Raw genomic sequence first — 15889 nt, 5'->3', positions numbered from 1 at the left:
CACTGAATTGAAAAAATACAGATGTGGACAAAAAGCACAGAGTGCAGGCAGCTGATTAAAGCACTTTGAAGCACAAATTCCTGCTGATAACACCTTAATCCAGCCCTCACAGCTCCAAGGGCCTCTCCAAGGCCTGGGCTGGGTGTTGGCTGCATCCACACCCCTCTTGGGAAGCTGGAGGAGGAGAAAAAATCCTTGAAAGAAAAAGAGATTTCCAGCAATAAAGAGCTGGGAATGCCCTGGGTGAGCTCAGGGATGGGGGAGACACTCTCCTGCTCCCTGGGGATGTAATCCATACCCACTGAAATCGATACCCATGGAAAACAAGGCAAAAGGATTTAAAAACTTTGGAAAAAGAGAAATTTAAGGCTGAAAGCGGAAGAAAAGAGAAAAAAAAAAAATCACCACTACCAACCATCAAAATTCATAGCACAGAATCTTGTGTGGGTGTTTCTTTTCTGTGTGTCCAGGAGAGGGGAAGGCACAGCCTCAAAGCACTAAGAAAATCAGGGAAGACGGTAAATAAGAAAAAAAGAAATACTAAAAAATCCTAAGAAAAAGATCCAGAAATACTAAAAAAAGGAGGCTAATTTGGTACACAGAGCAGGAGAGCAGTGATGGGGAAGGGTAAGGACAAAGAAGAGGAAAGAGGGGAATAGAGGAAAAAAGGGGGAAAGGAAAGGGAAAGGAAAGGGAAAGGAAAGGGAAGGGAAGGGAAGGGAAGGGAAGGGAAGGGAAGGGAAGGGAAGGGAAGGGAAGGAAGGGAAGGGAAGGGAAGGGAAGGGAAGGGAAGGAAAGGAAAGGAAAGGAAAGGAAAGGAAAGGAAAGGAAAGGAAAGGAAAGGAAAGGAAAGGAAAGGAAAGGAAAGGAAAGGAAAGGAAAGGAAAGGAAAGGAAAGGAAAGGAAAGGAAAGGAAAGGAAAGGAAAGGAAAGGAAAGGAAAGGAAAGGAAAGGAAAGGAAAGGAAAGGAAAGGAAAGGAAAGGAAAGGAAAGGAAAGGAAAGGAAAGGAAAGGAAAGGAAAGGAAAGGAAAGGAAAGGAAAGGAAAGGAAAGGAAAGGAAAGGAAAGGAAAGGAAAGGGGAAAAAGGAAAGGGGAAAAAGGAAAGGGGAAAAAGGAAAGGGGAAAAAGGAAAGGGGAAAAAGGAAAGGGGAAAAAGGAAAGGGGAAAAAGGAAAGGGGAAAAGGGAAAAGAAAATCCTAAGTTGGCAGGGATAAAAAAGGATCATCAAGCCCAACTCCTTGCCCTGGACGACCCCAACAGCCAAGAGAGTTACTGAAAGATTTTTCTTAAAATAAATATTTATTTATTTTTATTAATATTTATTCATATTGGTTACTTATTTTATATATATAAGGTGTAAAACTCATATATCTGTGTAGCTGACCCCACTCCCTCCAATGTCCTCACTGCTCCCACTGACCTCTGGAAACCCAAATTCCTTTAAACGTGCCAAAGCCACTCCTTACAGGATAATTATGGAGCAAAAAAAAAAATTTAAAAACAAAGCTATTTTCAGTTATCACAAGTCCAGCAGAACTGCTGATGTGTTTGCTGGGTGACACAGTCACTGTCCTGGGGCAAAAACTGTAATTTTAGGAAAATGGGAGTCTTTCTGGAGTAGAGTCCCCTCCATCCCCCAACGGGGATTTAATTGCAGAGCAAAGTTCAAAATGGAACAAAAATCCCTCCAGCCTCTGGTCACAACACTTGAAAAATGATACTTTGAAATGGGGAGATAAACAGCCCATAAAATTATCATCAGACTGATGTAATAAAGCTGCAGCCAGGACAAGCTGATGCTCCCAGAGCTGATGGGACTTGAGAGGGGGTTTAATCACATCTCCCACACGTATCTGACACATGCAATGGAAAACAGCCTGTACAGCAGCCACGACCTGTGGAAGGGATTCTATCCATGGATAACACAGAATGGCACCTGAAATCCTCCTGGATCTGCCTCCATGGGCAACTCTCACCATCGTTTTCATGGAATCCCAGGATGGTTTGGGTGGGAAGGGACAATGAAGCTCATCCAGCCCCACATGGGCAGGCAGGGACATCTCCCACTGTGCCAGGTGCTCCCAGCCCTGCCCAGCCTGGCCTTGGGCACTGCCAGGGATCCAGGGGCAGCCACAGCTGCTCTGGCAATCCCAGCCCAGCCAGGAATTCCCAATTCCCAATCTCCCACCCATCCCCACCCTCTGGCACTGGGAGCCATTCCCTGGCTCCTGTCCCTCCATCCCTTGTCCCCAGTCCCTCTGCAGCTCTCCTGGAGCCCCTTCAGGCCCTGCCAGGGGCTCTGAGCTCTCCCTGGAGCCTTCTCCTCTCCAGGGCAGCACCCCCAGCTCTCCCAGCCTGCCTCCAGCCCTTGCAGCAGCTCTAGATTTCCACCAGCTCCATGTCCTTCCTACCAAGATCTCAAATCTGGATGAAGCAAAGTCCAAAGCAGAAGGAACAAGACACCTGCAGCCTCCTCCTGCCTTGTGTTTGCAACAGGAGTCAGCTGGAACTAAAAATCTCCTCTCTCCAAAATCATTCCCCCTTGTGCTATCACTGTCCGCAAAAATTTCATCCTACTTCATTTTCAGGAAAACAAGTGTTCAGGAGAGGACCCACACCAACCCATGGAAGTGCCCAAAAAAGGGTGGAGCCATGCTGGAATTTTCAGTCTTAGAAGAATATTTCTTGCATGAAAAATAGTTTGACTTAATAAAGTTTAAAAAATGGACAAAAGGAGCCTTGTTCCAAATTTTGTGATTCCATGAGCACGACCCAGTTGAGGAGATTCCCCCTTGTCTTATCACTGTCTGCCCATGCAAAAATTTCATCTTACTTCATTCTCAGGAAACAAATGTTCAGGAGAAGATCTGCACCCACCCTTGGAAGTGCCCAAAAAAAGATGGAGCCATGCTGGAATTTCAGTCTTAGAAGAATATTTCTTGCATGAAAAATAGTTTGACTTAATAAAGTTTAAAAAATGGACAAAAGGAGCCTTGTGCCCAATTCTGTGATTCCATGAGCATGACCCAATTGAGGAGACCTCTCCTTATCTCAGTGTGCCAGGGCAGAGGCTCATGGCAAAGCCCTGATGTCAAAGTCCTGTGCAGTGGCACAAGGTGGTTTAAGAGCAAGGAAAAAAGGAGGAGGGAAGGGGAAAAATAAAAAAGCCTAACGGGCAGTTTCAGGAAAACAAATGTTCAGGAGAAGATCCACACCCACCCACGGAGATGCGCAAAAAAAAGATGGACCTGTGCTGGTATTTCAGTCTCAGAAGAATATTTCTTGCATGAAAAAATAGTTTGACTTAATAAAGTACAAAACATGGACAAAAAGAGCCTTGTGATTCCATGAGCACGACCCCAGCTGAGGAGCCCTCCCTCTTATCCTGGTGCCAGGGCACAGGCTCATGGCAAAGCCCTGATGCCAAAGCCCCTGTGCAGTGGCACAAAGTGATTTAAGAGCAAGGAAAAAAGGAGGAGGGAGGGCAAAAAACAAGCCCAGTGGAGGAGACTGAGCCCATTGGGATGCAGGGCTGCATGTGGATGTTCCGTGTGTCTGTCCTTGCTCAGGGAATTACGGAGTGTCTGCTGCTAACGAGGGAAGGGCTGCTGGAAAGAGATGTGGGATTCTTTTGGTGGCTTTTATTGGGATTCTAAGTGAGCTCTGCAATGGAAAGTTGTGTCCTGATGAGGCAGGGGGTGGTAACTGGAGTCCTGGAGAGATGATGCATCAACCCCAACTGTCCCAAAATGCTGCTCCTGGCAGTGCAGGGCTCGAGATGCTCAGCCCATGGGATGCAGGGAGAAGAGCAAATCCTGACAAGCCTGAAAGCCACTCTGTTTCTAAAGTAAACTCGAGGAAGGAAGCTCTTTCCAGTGTTAACAGGATTGCTCAGATAGCTTATTTGAAAGTTTATTAACTTGGATTGTATCTCATTCCACTCCCCTGCCATGGGCAGGGACACTTCCCATTATCCCTGGGTGCTCCAAGGCCCATCCAGCCTGGCCTTGAACACTTCCACGGATGTGGCATCACATTTTCCTGCAAAATTTTCCCTATAATTTTTAGCTTTTTGGATTTTTGGTAGCTTTATGTTCCATTTAAATGCTTGCACAGCCATACCCAAATCCTGTATAAACCCATGAGCAGGGAGAGAAATTTTCCAGTGATGCTGAACCCAGCTGGAATATTGGGGAATTCTCCAGAGGTCACCTCAGCTACCCAGCACTGATGGGCTCAGGAAGGTCTTTGCCAGTGCTGTGCAGAATTCCTTCAAATCCTTGCACCAGCAACCCAGAGAAATGTGGATTACTCATTTTTCTATGGCATGGGAGAAAGGAAAGCAAGGGTGGATTAGTGAGGTTTTTTTAATTGGATTTGTTTTGAAACAGGATCTTCACAACCTGATTTGCCAACTGCTCCCCCACATTGATCAAGCAGGAGGCTTTCACTGGCTGCTCCTGCCTCCATGGAATCATGAGGAATGGCAGAAAATTTGATTAAGGAATGGAAGCATTGGGAGGAAAGAAAAGGGAAGGAGAAAGGGAAAAGAAAGGGGGGGAAAAGGAAGGAAAGGGAAAAAGGAAAGGGAAGGGAAAAGGGGAAGGGAAAAGGGAAGGAAGGGGAAGGGGAAGGAAGGGAAGGAAAGGAAAGGAAAAGGAAAGGAAAAGGAAAGGAAAAGGAAAAGGAAAAGGAAAAGGAAAAGGAAAAGGAAAAGGAAAAGGGAAAAGGAAAAGGAAAAGGAAAAGGAAAAGGAAAAGGAAAAGGAAAAGGAAAAGGAAAAGGAAAGGAAAGGAAAGGAAAGGAATTCTCCAGGGACCATGCTCCCTTCCCTCTCCAAAAAAGACAAGTGTCCCAGGGTGACAGCAGCCTGCAGTCCTGACTCATCCCCAAGGAATGTGCAAGCCAGAGGAGCTGCTGCTGCCAAGAAGACATCACAGCCAGCAAGGGAGCCAGAGGATGTGTGCTGGGAGGGAGGAAGCATCAGGCAGGGAAAGGAGAATGATGGGCAACCTGAATTCCCAACCTCTCACCAGGCAATTCCCCAAGTGCTTCAGCGATGGTTAATCCCTGGCTGAAGCTCAGATCCCTGGGAAGTGACCTTTGGAGCCCCGAGGATGGCTCAGGCAGCCTCACCCCGCTCATAGCTGTGAGTGTTGGTCCTTCTCCTACAGATCCATGTGGGATCATGGCTGGAAGAACAGGGCCCTGGCACAGGGTGCCCAGAGCAGCTGGGGCTGCCCCTGGATCCCTGGAAGGGTCCAAGGCCAGGCTGGACAAGGTCTGGAGCAGCCTGGGACAGTGCGGAATGAAACGCTCCCTCCAACCCAAACCATTCTGTAATTCCATGATTTCTTTTTGCTTCTACCTGTTCAGCAAAGTTCATTAATGAACTCAAAACACTTTTAAAGGACTTTAACACCCCCAGCCTTGAGCCTGGATCTGCCTCACCCATCACAGCCCAAATCCTGGCACTGAAGCCGTGGGGCAGGACATGGGGGACATGAGGGACACGAGGGACATGAGGCACATGGGGGACATGAGGGACATGAGGGACACGAGGGACATGAGGGACATGAGGGACACGAGGGACACGAGGGACACGAGGGACATGAGGGACATGGGGGACATGAGGGACACGAGGGACATGAGGGACACGAGGGACACGAGGGACATGAGGGACATGAGGGACACGAGGGACACGAGGGATTGTAGGAGTGTGCTCTGAGGGATTGTAGGAGTGTGCTCTTTGTTGATGGAGTGACAAAACCACCTTTGTCTTCTTAAAAGGAAAGAAGTTCAAAAGGTTTTCTTTTTGATTAAATGAAAAGACACTTCATAAGACTCAGGAGACTTTACCTCAAACTTAAAGATAGCTAATTAGACAGAAGCTAAAAAGTTCTGCTTGAGCAATGAACTAGAAAAAGAAGTAAATAGAGGAATTAATTGCTTTTGTAAAGTGTTTTTACTAAGAGTAAAAACGTTTAGCACTTAGCTCAGTTTTTCTATTTGTTATTTTGCCTTTCATTCAACCTTTTTGTTCCCAACACTACAACAGAAGCCATCCTGCTAATTTTTATGCCTCCAAAGATAGTTGAGCTATCTTAGGTGTATTATAAACCTCCAAAAACTTATTAGACCTAGCCTGAAGAAGTTACAATAACAAGGGATGGGGACAATTCCTGCTGCAGAAGCTCTGGAGCTGCTCTGAGGAGCATCAGCCAGGATGGGAAGCTGAGCAAGACAGGGACAGAGCTTTTTCCAGGTAATTTCATAAAATTTGACTTTCTAACTGAATTGGAGTTTCAGCAATTCACCCTTCCCCAAGTACAAGTGCAGGGAGCAGGGGAAAAGAAAGAGAACAACCAGCAGCCAAGCAAGTCTAACGGGCTGGGAAGAGATTTAAAATCCATTGGCAAGATGGATTTTTTTGGGTGGTGTCAGGATGTTCTGCAAGCTAAAAATCAGCTGAGGTTGTGGAGGTTTCAGCTGGTGGGGCTGGTTTTTTATGTGCATCCTCTTTTGTGTGCATCCTCTTTTGTGTGCATCCTCTTTTGTGTGCATCCTCTCCCAGAGCTGTTCTCAACCTGTTGGCCAAATTCAGCCACATTTCACCCAAAAGTGGAGATGTCCCAAGATCCCAGCTGGTCTGGGAGAGGGGGATCAGTGCTGGCACAGGGCCATGCCATGCACCCAGCTGAGGTTCACATCTGAATTTTTCTTTTACTCACCCATTTTCCAGCGAGGATGCAGCTCCCACTGCATCCTCACTGGAAAATGGGTGAGCAAAAGAAAAACCAAAACAAATTCTCCAGAAATAAAAATTAAATAAATAAAAAAGATTTCCTCTGGTTTTCTGAGCACTTTCTCAGCACTTCTGAGCGCTCCCAACAGTTCTACCTGGTAGGAGCTTCAGCCTGGATGACAGCAATGTGTCAAAAGCAAACCTGGGCAAGAAAACAAAATTACAGCAACTCTGCTAAAATTCCACCCAACAGGAATCTGGAGGTCTCAGCACTTTTCCAAATTACCTATCATAAACCCCAGAAAGCCACTGGAACATTCAGAACTGAATCCTGCCAGCTGAGTTTTGCTCAGTCTTGTTTCTCTGCCCCTTTCTAAGCAATCAGTAAATTCACATTTCAGAATGAGAACGAAGAAATGCAGCTTCCCCCAGGATGTTTTCACACCACGAGGCTTTTTCCCCCAAGCACACCCAGGGCTGAAGTCAGTGAGCTCCACAAGGGCTGTAAATCTCCTTCCTTCCCCTCATCTGTCAGGAAAACCACCACTAAAACAACTCCTCCAACACCCAAACCAGGAGCTGGCAGTGCTGGTGTCCCTGGTGATGTTGAAACAACTGAAGTTTGCACAGCAAATAATCCCTCATCTTTCCCAACTCAGCAAACATTCCCCACATCCACAATTTCAGGCACTTATCCACAATCCTTTTTTTTTTTTTTTTTTTTTTTAATCACATCAAAGACCAAGGGTTAAAATCCAGGTGCTGGTTTGCTGAATCATGGAATCACAGAGTGGTTGGGGTTGGAAGAGACCTTAAAAACCTGAATTCCACCCCAAGAGACACCTCCCAGTGGACCAGGGTCCTCCAAGTCCAACATGGCCTCTAGCATTTCCAGGGATTCCATTCTGAGTACAATTTCTTGGAGTTTTGTATGGTTTAGACAGACCCAGGAGATGCCTGGGTGAAACACAAGCCCTGATGGAGAGGAAGAATGGAAGAAAAAGGAAAAAAAAAAGGATTAAAAAAAAAGGGGGAAGTGTGTGAATGGGATGATTTCTATGATTTTTCAGCTCCCCACAGCAGCTTCCCCACGTGCCTTGTGTCAAATCGAAACCTGAGGGAGCTGGAAGAGGAAACTGCTGATTTGGGCTGGGTGGGAGCAGCAACCCCAACAATTTCCTGTCTGTGGTGTGGCAAACCCAGGCTCTGGGATCTGCAGGAGCACCAACACCAACTCCCACCCCGTGCTCCTTCCCCTCCCACTGGGACCTGAGAGCTCTTTCCAGCCCAATCAGACGGCTCACAGTGAGGGAATTAAAAATTAATAAATAACAATAAAATTTTTATTGTTTCTGCCCTTAAAGAACCATCACCACTCTGAATACAGATATTAATGGCTGTGACTGCAGCTCAGAGCTGCCTCTATGTGGGTTTTACCTCCCCCCAGCCTGAATTCCTCTGCTCACTGGCAGCTCAGCTGAATATTCCACTCAGGCTCACAAAGAGCACTTTATGTGAGCCACCATCGAGCTGAGCCCACGTTGGAGCTTCCTGGAGGCCAAATTTGGATGGAAAGGAATGAGGCAGCCCCTCACTGATCAGTGTGCACGGCTGGGGGGGTGTGCTCACAGCACTGGTGTCACTTAACGTCACCAAAAATGTGCATGGCGTCACTATATGTCACCAAAAATGTGCTGTTTGGAGGGTGAATCCCCAATTAATTCATCAAGTGGCACTAAGGAAATTGGAATGGCAGCAGCTCTGTTGGTCTCCTGGAGGATGCTGCTGAAGTGGAAGCATCCAGTGAGGTACCAATTCACCAATTCCAACCCAGAACAGCCCAAAATCCTGCCAGGATCTGGAGCAGGAGGATTTTGGTGCTCAGCAGGTGCCAAATCCCCTCTGTGCTCACCATCCCACTGCCAGCTGGGCAGGATTTGCTGTTTAAAGGCTTGGGAAGAAATCTTCCAGGGAAATCTGGAGCGGGGTCAGTGCCTGCCCAAAGCACAGCAAACACCATCCCCATTTGTGACATTATTTGGGACAAGGGTCTCAGCATCAGCCCCAGAGGGGACACAAACAGATCCCTAAGGACTGAATGGCACCTGGAGTCCTCTCATGGTCATCATGCACTTGGAAAGCAACACTGAGGAGTGACCAGCACTGATTTCGAAGGAAAAAACCCTTCTCAGAAGGGGGCAATGAGGGACAGATGAGGAGCTGGGGAAGTCCCAGGTGAAGGTGCCCAGGTGACATTGTGGGCACAGATTGGGAAACACCCCAAGCTCACCTGGCACTGAGCAGGGATGCTCAGACACCTCATTCTGGGAAGGGTGGCTACAGTCAGAGAATCCCAGAGAGGTTTGGGTTGGAATGGAACTTAAAATCCATCTCATTCCACCCCTGCCATGGCACCTTCCACTGTCCCAGGCTGCTCCAAGCCCTGTCCAGCCTGGCCTGGGACACTGCCAGGATGGGGCAGCCACAGCTGCTCTGGGCAACCAGAGAAGAATTCCTTCCCAAATCCCACCCATCCCTGCCCTCTGGCACTGGGAGCCATTCCCTGGCTCCTGTCCCTCCATGCCTTGTCCCCAGTCCCTCTGCAGCTCTCCTGGAGCCCCTTCAGGCCCTGCCAGGGGCTCTGAGCTCTGCCTGGAGCCTTCTCCTCTCCAGGGCAGCACCCCCAGCTCTCCCAGCCTGGCTCCAGCCCTTGCAGCAGCTCCATGGCCTCCTCTGGATTCACTCCAGGTCCTTCCTATGAGGTTCCCATATCTGGAAGCAGCATTGCAGCAAAATCCAAAGCACAGGGAACAAGCCACCTACAAGACAAGCCCTGCAGCCTCCTCCTGCCTTGTGCTCTCAACAGGAATGGGCTGGGACGAGGACTCTGCATTTCTCCCCCATAGCCTTAAGCTGTTTCTAAGAGTTCATTCCAGTTGCAAGGCAAAAAAAAATTCCCCAGCCAGTCTCACGAGGGCCTGGAGTGTTTATAATCACTGCAAAACCTCAAACACAAACCTGGGCAAATCAATGACGCTGCACTTTGCTGGTGTTTTATTCATAAACCTGTCAGGGGTCCATTAAGGAGAGGAGGCTTCACAGGCAGAATAACACTAATATTTAGAATTGATCTTGCAAGGAGTGGAGCTGAAATCCTTGGAAGATAACACAGCAAAGTCTATTTAATGGTGAAGAGAGCCCCTGGGGTGAATCCCAGACACATCTGCAGGCTGAAATCACTTTAAAAAAGAGCTTGAAGTGCTACAACCCAAACTGCACGGGACAATTCCTGTGCCAGTCCTCAGGTGACATCCCACCCTCTCCCAGGTGACACAAAGAGATAGAGGAGGAGCTGCCAAAGGGAACAATAGAGGTTAAATCAGTTGCACAAACCTTATCCCACCTTCAATTCACAAAAAGAAACCCCAAGGCTTCAGGAGATGTCATTATCAGCCTGTCTGTGGGCAGAGGGTTTGCTCTGACATTTATCCACGTCAGCAGGTCACTAAAACAGGGATTCCACTATGTTACCCATCCTTAACCCTTCTGGTCCAGAAGGACATCCATAATTCCAAATCTTGCTGGTGTTTTTCTTTCTTTACCCACTTATCTATTTTCCTCAGGTAAAAGCCCAAAAAGGTGCTCAGTGTTCCCAGCAAACCCTGGGAGCTGGAGTTGCCACCCAATCCCAGAGAGAAATCCACATTTCCATCACAAAACTTCTATCACAGACTTTCTGAATCTGCTCAGTGCACATTTAGGTCATCTGTCTTAGGCTGTGCCTCTGCCAGACACCATTTGTCCCCCTTGCCCTGTTTCTGTCAGCTATTCCTTTATTCCCATGACCAGACAGAGCATCCCCCATATATCCCACAGAATTCCACAAACTCCACAGAGCTCCTCCCAAGCATGTTTCAAAAAAAAAAGCAGGATTTTTTTAATTCCATGTGTTTAAAACAGCCTCAAGTTGACAACAACAATAACCTGCGTTCACTTCCTTCCTTCCTCTGCTCCCAGTGATTTTAAACCTCGCTTGATTTTTTTTTTTTTTTTTGTTTGTAAGTCAATAGTGGCAAAATTCCTAAAAAACCCTGAGAGAGCACCAGCAGTTTCCAGTACAGACCCCAGCCTTCAAAGAGCAACTAAATGCTGCTGCTCTTAAAACCTCAGCAGTTTTCTGCTTATTTTTCAGGGATGACTTTGCCAAGAACTTGGCACGGCTCAATTAATGGAGTGGCTTAATCCAGCGGGTGATGAATAACAGGGGAGCCAACAGGTCATTGCAATTCACTTGAGTTACCAGAATCTCTATCTGCTGCTTGGGCTTCCTCCAATCCCTGCCTGCATCAGCCACAGATTTTAATTGCCTGCTCCTAAAGAGTCAAACTGCAGCTCTGTGCATGCAGGAATCAAGTCCATGGGATTTATGGATATCCGCAGCCCTGAATGTAAGGAGGAAAAACTTTGCTGGGCTCCTGCTTCATTCCAACAGGATATTTACTGCACTCTTGCTCCTACAAGCATCAATAAATGCTGTAGGAACATTTACAAATCAAGATTTTTTTTTTCCCCTTTTCCAAGCTCTCCTTGCTGCTGGGAGGAGGGAAGGCATTTTTCCTACCCTGCAACCACAGTGTGGCTGATCTGCTGCAGATTGTCACTGATGTCCTAAACTCCAGTGGAACTCCAGGCAGGCCACAGAAATCCCCTTTCCAAAGGATTTGTCCCAAAGGATGGAACATGCAAATCCCAGCCTAAGGCACTGACCCGCCTTCCTTCCATCCCCCACAGTGTGGGGCATCCCACAGGGAAGCACAAAACTGCAAGGAAACTTAATTATTAGGAAATTTCCTTAAAACTCACAGCAGAAAATCTGCTTGGCAGGAGAAGAATAATTCTTTTTAACACTGAAAGTTGTCAAAGTAAGGAATTAAACAGAGGAACGACAGAGAGGAAAAGGTTAAAAACGCAGGGAAAGAGTTTTGATGTGGAAAAATTGCAAAATGAATCGATGCAGAGGCTGGATGAAGGGAGGCATTGAGGAGCAGGGGAGAGGATGAGGAACGAGCCCCGTCCCACCCGACCCCGCTCAGCTGGCAGCAGCTCAAAGAAGAGCCATAAAAATAATGAGAGGGCTGGAAGAGCTGACACGCAGGAAGATTAAAAGGAACTGAATACGTATAGCCCGGCTGGGCAAGGAAAGCCAAGGGGAAAGGGAAGGCAGCAGCTGGAGATCTCCATGGATGTGACCATGGCGGGAAGGGAGGCTCTGGGGCTGAGCCCCTCTCTCTCCCCACGCCGCCGCCGCATTCCTTCCCTCTCATACAATCCCTAATTTAACAAGTGGAGAGGATCCGGGCACACATTTCGGGGGGGATGGATTACGTCAGGGGCTAATTTAGGTCCGGCCCCGTGCACATGCCTGGCTTTCCACATTTCCACACACGCTCCGGCCCTGGAGCTGCTCCGGCACTGAGGGGAGCATCGCGCCTTCACTCACGAGTGGATTTTTTATCACCTCTAGAAAGCTGGTTTGTTTTTTTCCCCACTGAACTTCAACAAAACTTTCTGTACCTCCAGCGTTTAATTAAAAAAACCCAAAAACAACCATCATAATAAAAAAACCCAACAACCAGAATAAAATCAAGTTTTCGGGGAGTTCAGGCTACCTCCAACACAAGACCCTTTGATGCGAGCGCTCGCTTCCTTTGGAAACGCAGAGTATTTATATCCATTTATATCCATCTCTTCCTTCCTGCGACTCCGAGATAATTAATAAATCAAAACCTAAGCACGGGGGAAGAGATGGGCTTTTTTTAAAGCCACACGAGGGCTGGCTCCGCATTGGAGCGGGACCTGCAGCTGACAGCTCCGCTACTCCCACAGCCGCAGGCACGCGCGGGACCTCGCAATTAATATTTTATTTGAGCAATTACAGCCATCAGCCCGGGCTGCACCGCTGAGTAAACAAAGCCGAGCAATAAAGAACCGATAAAAAGACAAAGGGGGAGGAGGAGGAGGTTCCGGGGCTCCCCGCTTTCGGCGGGGACCGAGCCGAGCCCCGGTCGCGGCCCGGCGTTCCCACGCGTCCCGGACAAACGGGCCCTTTGTCCAGGTGTGCTCCCAAAGCCACCGCACACCGCCCTGTCCCCAAGGTCCCCCGGCCCACATCACGCCACCGATCGCCCCATGGGTTCTTTGGAAGCGCTTTGCTCGCACGAAACTTCAGGAGGGAGTTTTGGTGTAAATTGTGGGGCGCCCCCAAACAAACCCCCAGCTCCAAGCCGAAAACGGAGCTGGTTCCGAACTCTGTGTAAAACCCCGGGAGTGCAGCAGCCGGCGGATGGGGCTGAGGCAACGGGGTGGTGAAATCGGTGAGAGGGAGAGCCTGGGCAGGATATGGGGGGCTAGGGCAGGGTGTGGGGGCCTGGGGCGCTCCCTGCAGCTGGAAGCTAAGGCAGAGTACTGAGAGAGGGTGCTGGAGCTAAAACACAGCACTGGGGCAGGATGCTGGGAGCCTCTCTGGAGCACAGGACTGGGATACGGTGCTGGGAGCTACAGCCCAGTACTGGGAGAGGGTGCTGGGAGACAAAAATAAAGTCCTGGAGCAGGGTTCTGGAGCACTGTACTGGAGCAGGGCTGCTGGGAGCTAAAGCAGGGTACTGGGTCAGGGTGCTGTGAGCTGAAGCAGTACTGGAGCAGAGTGCTGGGGGCTAAACTGGGGTACTCGGGCACTGCACTGGGCAGGGTGCTGGGAACTGGAGCAGAGTGCTGGGGCTAAACTGGGGTACTCGGGCACTGCACTGGGCAGGGTGCTGGCAGCTGGAGCACAACACTGGAGCAGAGTGCTGGAGCTAAACTGGGTACTCTGGCGCTGCACTGGGCAGGGTGCTGGGGGCTGGAGCACAACAGTGGAGCCGAGTGCTGGGGGCTAAACTGGGGTACTCTGGCGCTGCACTGGGCAGGGTGCTGGGGGCTGGAGCACAATCCTGGAGCAGAGTGCTGGGAGCTGGGCACTGCACTAGGCAGGGTGCTGGGAGCTGGAGCACAATCCTGGAGCTGAGTACTGGGGGCTGGAGCACAACACTGGAGCAGAGTGCTGGGGCTAAACTGGGTACTCTGGCGCTGCACTGGGCAGGGTGCTGGGAGCTAAAGCACAACACTGGAGCAGAGTGCTGGGAGTTGGGCACTGCACTAGTCAGGGTGCTGGGAGTTAAAGCACAGCACTGGAACAGGGTGCTGAGCACTGGGAGGATGCCGGGCTGCCCGGGGGGTCCCAGGGCACTCACCGAGCTTCTCGACGAGGCGCAGCATGACGCCGCCGATGTGGATCTCGCCGGTGACCCGCAGGGTGACGTCGCGGCCCAGGTCGGTGACATGGACGCTCAGCTCCCACGTCCCGTCCGCGTAGCAGCCGTCCGGCATGCGGATCCCGTCCAGCGCCATGGTCCCGGCCTCCTGCGCCGCCGGCCGCGCCCGGCACGGAGCGGGAGCGGGATCAGGATCGGCGGCGGGATGGGCCCGGCTGTGCCCGCTCCGCGCCCCGGGGGAGGGCTGGGGGCGCGGTGGGGCGGGATCGGGACCCCGCCGCAGCTCCTGAGGGGCCGCCCGGGAGAGGCAGTGCGGGCGGGCAGAGCGGGAGGCGGAGGGAGGGAGGAGGAGGAGGAGGAGGGGGATAATAATTAAAGGAAAAACGCGCCTGTGGCTGCCGGGCCCCTTGGCCTTTTATGGAAGCGAAGGACGGAGAAAATGGGGGCCGCTCCAACATCCGGGAATCGCCGGGGGGCGGCCCGGCCGGGATCGGTCCGGCCCGGCTTGGGATCGGCCCGGTTCGGCCCGGCCTGGCCCAGCACAGCTCGGCTGTGCCTGGCCCGGCTCGGCCCGGCTCAACACAACTCTGTTTATCCCGGCTCAGCTCTGCCTGGCTCATCCCGGTTCGACTCATCCCGGCTGGGCTCTGCCCATCTCGGCTCGACCGAGTTTATCTCGGCTGGGCTCTGTCCACCCCGGCTCGGCCCAGTTTATCCCAGCTCCGTTTATCCCCGCTTGGCTCTGCCCACCCCGGCTCGGCCCAGTTTATCCCAGCTCGGTTTATCCCGGCTTGGCTCTGCCCAGCCCAGCCCTCCTCATCCCGGCTCAGCTCATCCCAGTTTATCTCATTCCGACCCAGCTTTGCTCAGCCCTGCCTGCCTCAGCTCGTGGCCGCTGTTCCAGGGCATCCAGAGTGGGAAATTCGGGAGCCAGCCCGGAGAGCATCCATTAGGAACACTGGCATCCCAAACCCGCGTGGGTTACATGGCAGCCGTGCCCACTCTGCAACCTTTGGGGAGTTTTTTAGCACTGCCCCCAAATTCATAGGAAAAATCCTTCCCGTTCAGCAAAACCCTACCTTGGCATAGTAGCCCGTGCCCCCGTTGAGGCTGGGAGATGAGCTGGTTCCCTCCATCCTCATAATCCGTGTGAATATGGGGAAATGGGAACTGTCTTTAAATAAAAGGGTCTGAACCGGCACAAATGGAGGAAAAAAAAATATTATCCGCTTCCTGTAGCTCCTCCACCCAGTGATACACACATCCCGCCAAGCAACCGCGCTTCCTGAAAATCCAACACGCGGAAGGGGCTGTGCTTTGAGGTCCAGCGCTCTGGATGTATCCTGCCCCGTGCCAGGTGATGGGAAGTCACATCCCAGCAAAGCTGTGCCCGCCCTGGCAGCCTCGGGGATGGCTCTGCCAGCCAGGAACACCATTCCCACGTTCCTGGTGAATGGCAGTGGGAGCTTTAGGACCATGGAATCATGGCATGGTTTGGGTTGGAAGGGACCATGAGACCATCTGGTTCCAGCCCCCTGCCATGGGCAGGGACAACTTCCACTAGACCAGGTTGCTTTGGCTCTGCACAGGCAACAAAACCTCTTAACAGGATGGTAAAATTTTTCCAATTTTCACTTTGCCATTAAAATTGAGATATTTATAATATAATGGAGATATTTATCAAGGCTGTTCTTTTGCTTTAATACCTACTATACCTTTAATACCTTCAATACTAATAAAACCTTTGCATGGGTCACTCTGTGCACACTTAGCCAGGTTTTATCCAAGGGTTTTTGCTGACGTGGCTGATGCTGGCAGAGGGGAATTGGGTGA

General features: G+C 50.4%; 1 protein-coding gene across 5 annotated transcripts in view; it reads right to left on the bottom strand.

Moving 5' to 3' along the window:
• Positions 1 to 15191, bottom strand: part of FERMT2 (FERM domain containing kindlin 2) — a 53743-nt gene extending 38552 nt beyond the window's left edge. For 3 of the 5 annotated variants that reach the window (XM_059474685.1, XM_059474686.1, XM_059474687.1), the window contains exon 1: positions 14036 to 14332. In XM_059474685.1, the coding sequence (XP_059330668.1) occupies positions 14036 to 14192 (157 nt within the window). In that variant the 5' untranslated portion in view covers positions 14193 to 14332. Of the gene's footprint in view, positions 1 to 14035; positions 14334 to 15135 lie in introns of those variants that run through there. The other 2 variants (XM_059474684.1, XM_059474683.1) reach the window with 2 other exon arrangements.
• Between the last annotated feature and the right edge of the window lie 698 nt (positions 15192 to 15889).

This window comes from Ammospiza nelsoni, chromosome 6 (genome assembly GCF_027579445.1).
Source record: "Ammospiza nelsoni isolate bAmmNel1 chromosome 6, bAmmNel1.pri, whole genome shotgun sequence".
NCBI lineage: Eukaryota > Metazoa > Chordata > Aves > Passeriformes > Passerellidae > Ammospiza > Ammospiza nelsoni.
This window is presented reverse-complemented; position numbering and strand designations above follow the sequence as displayed.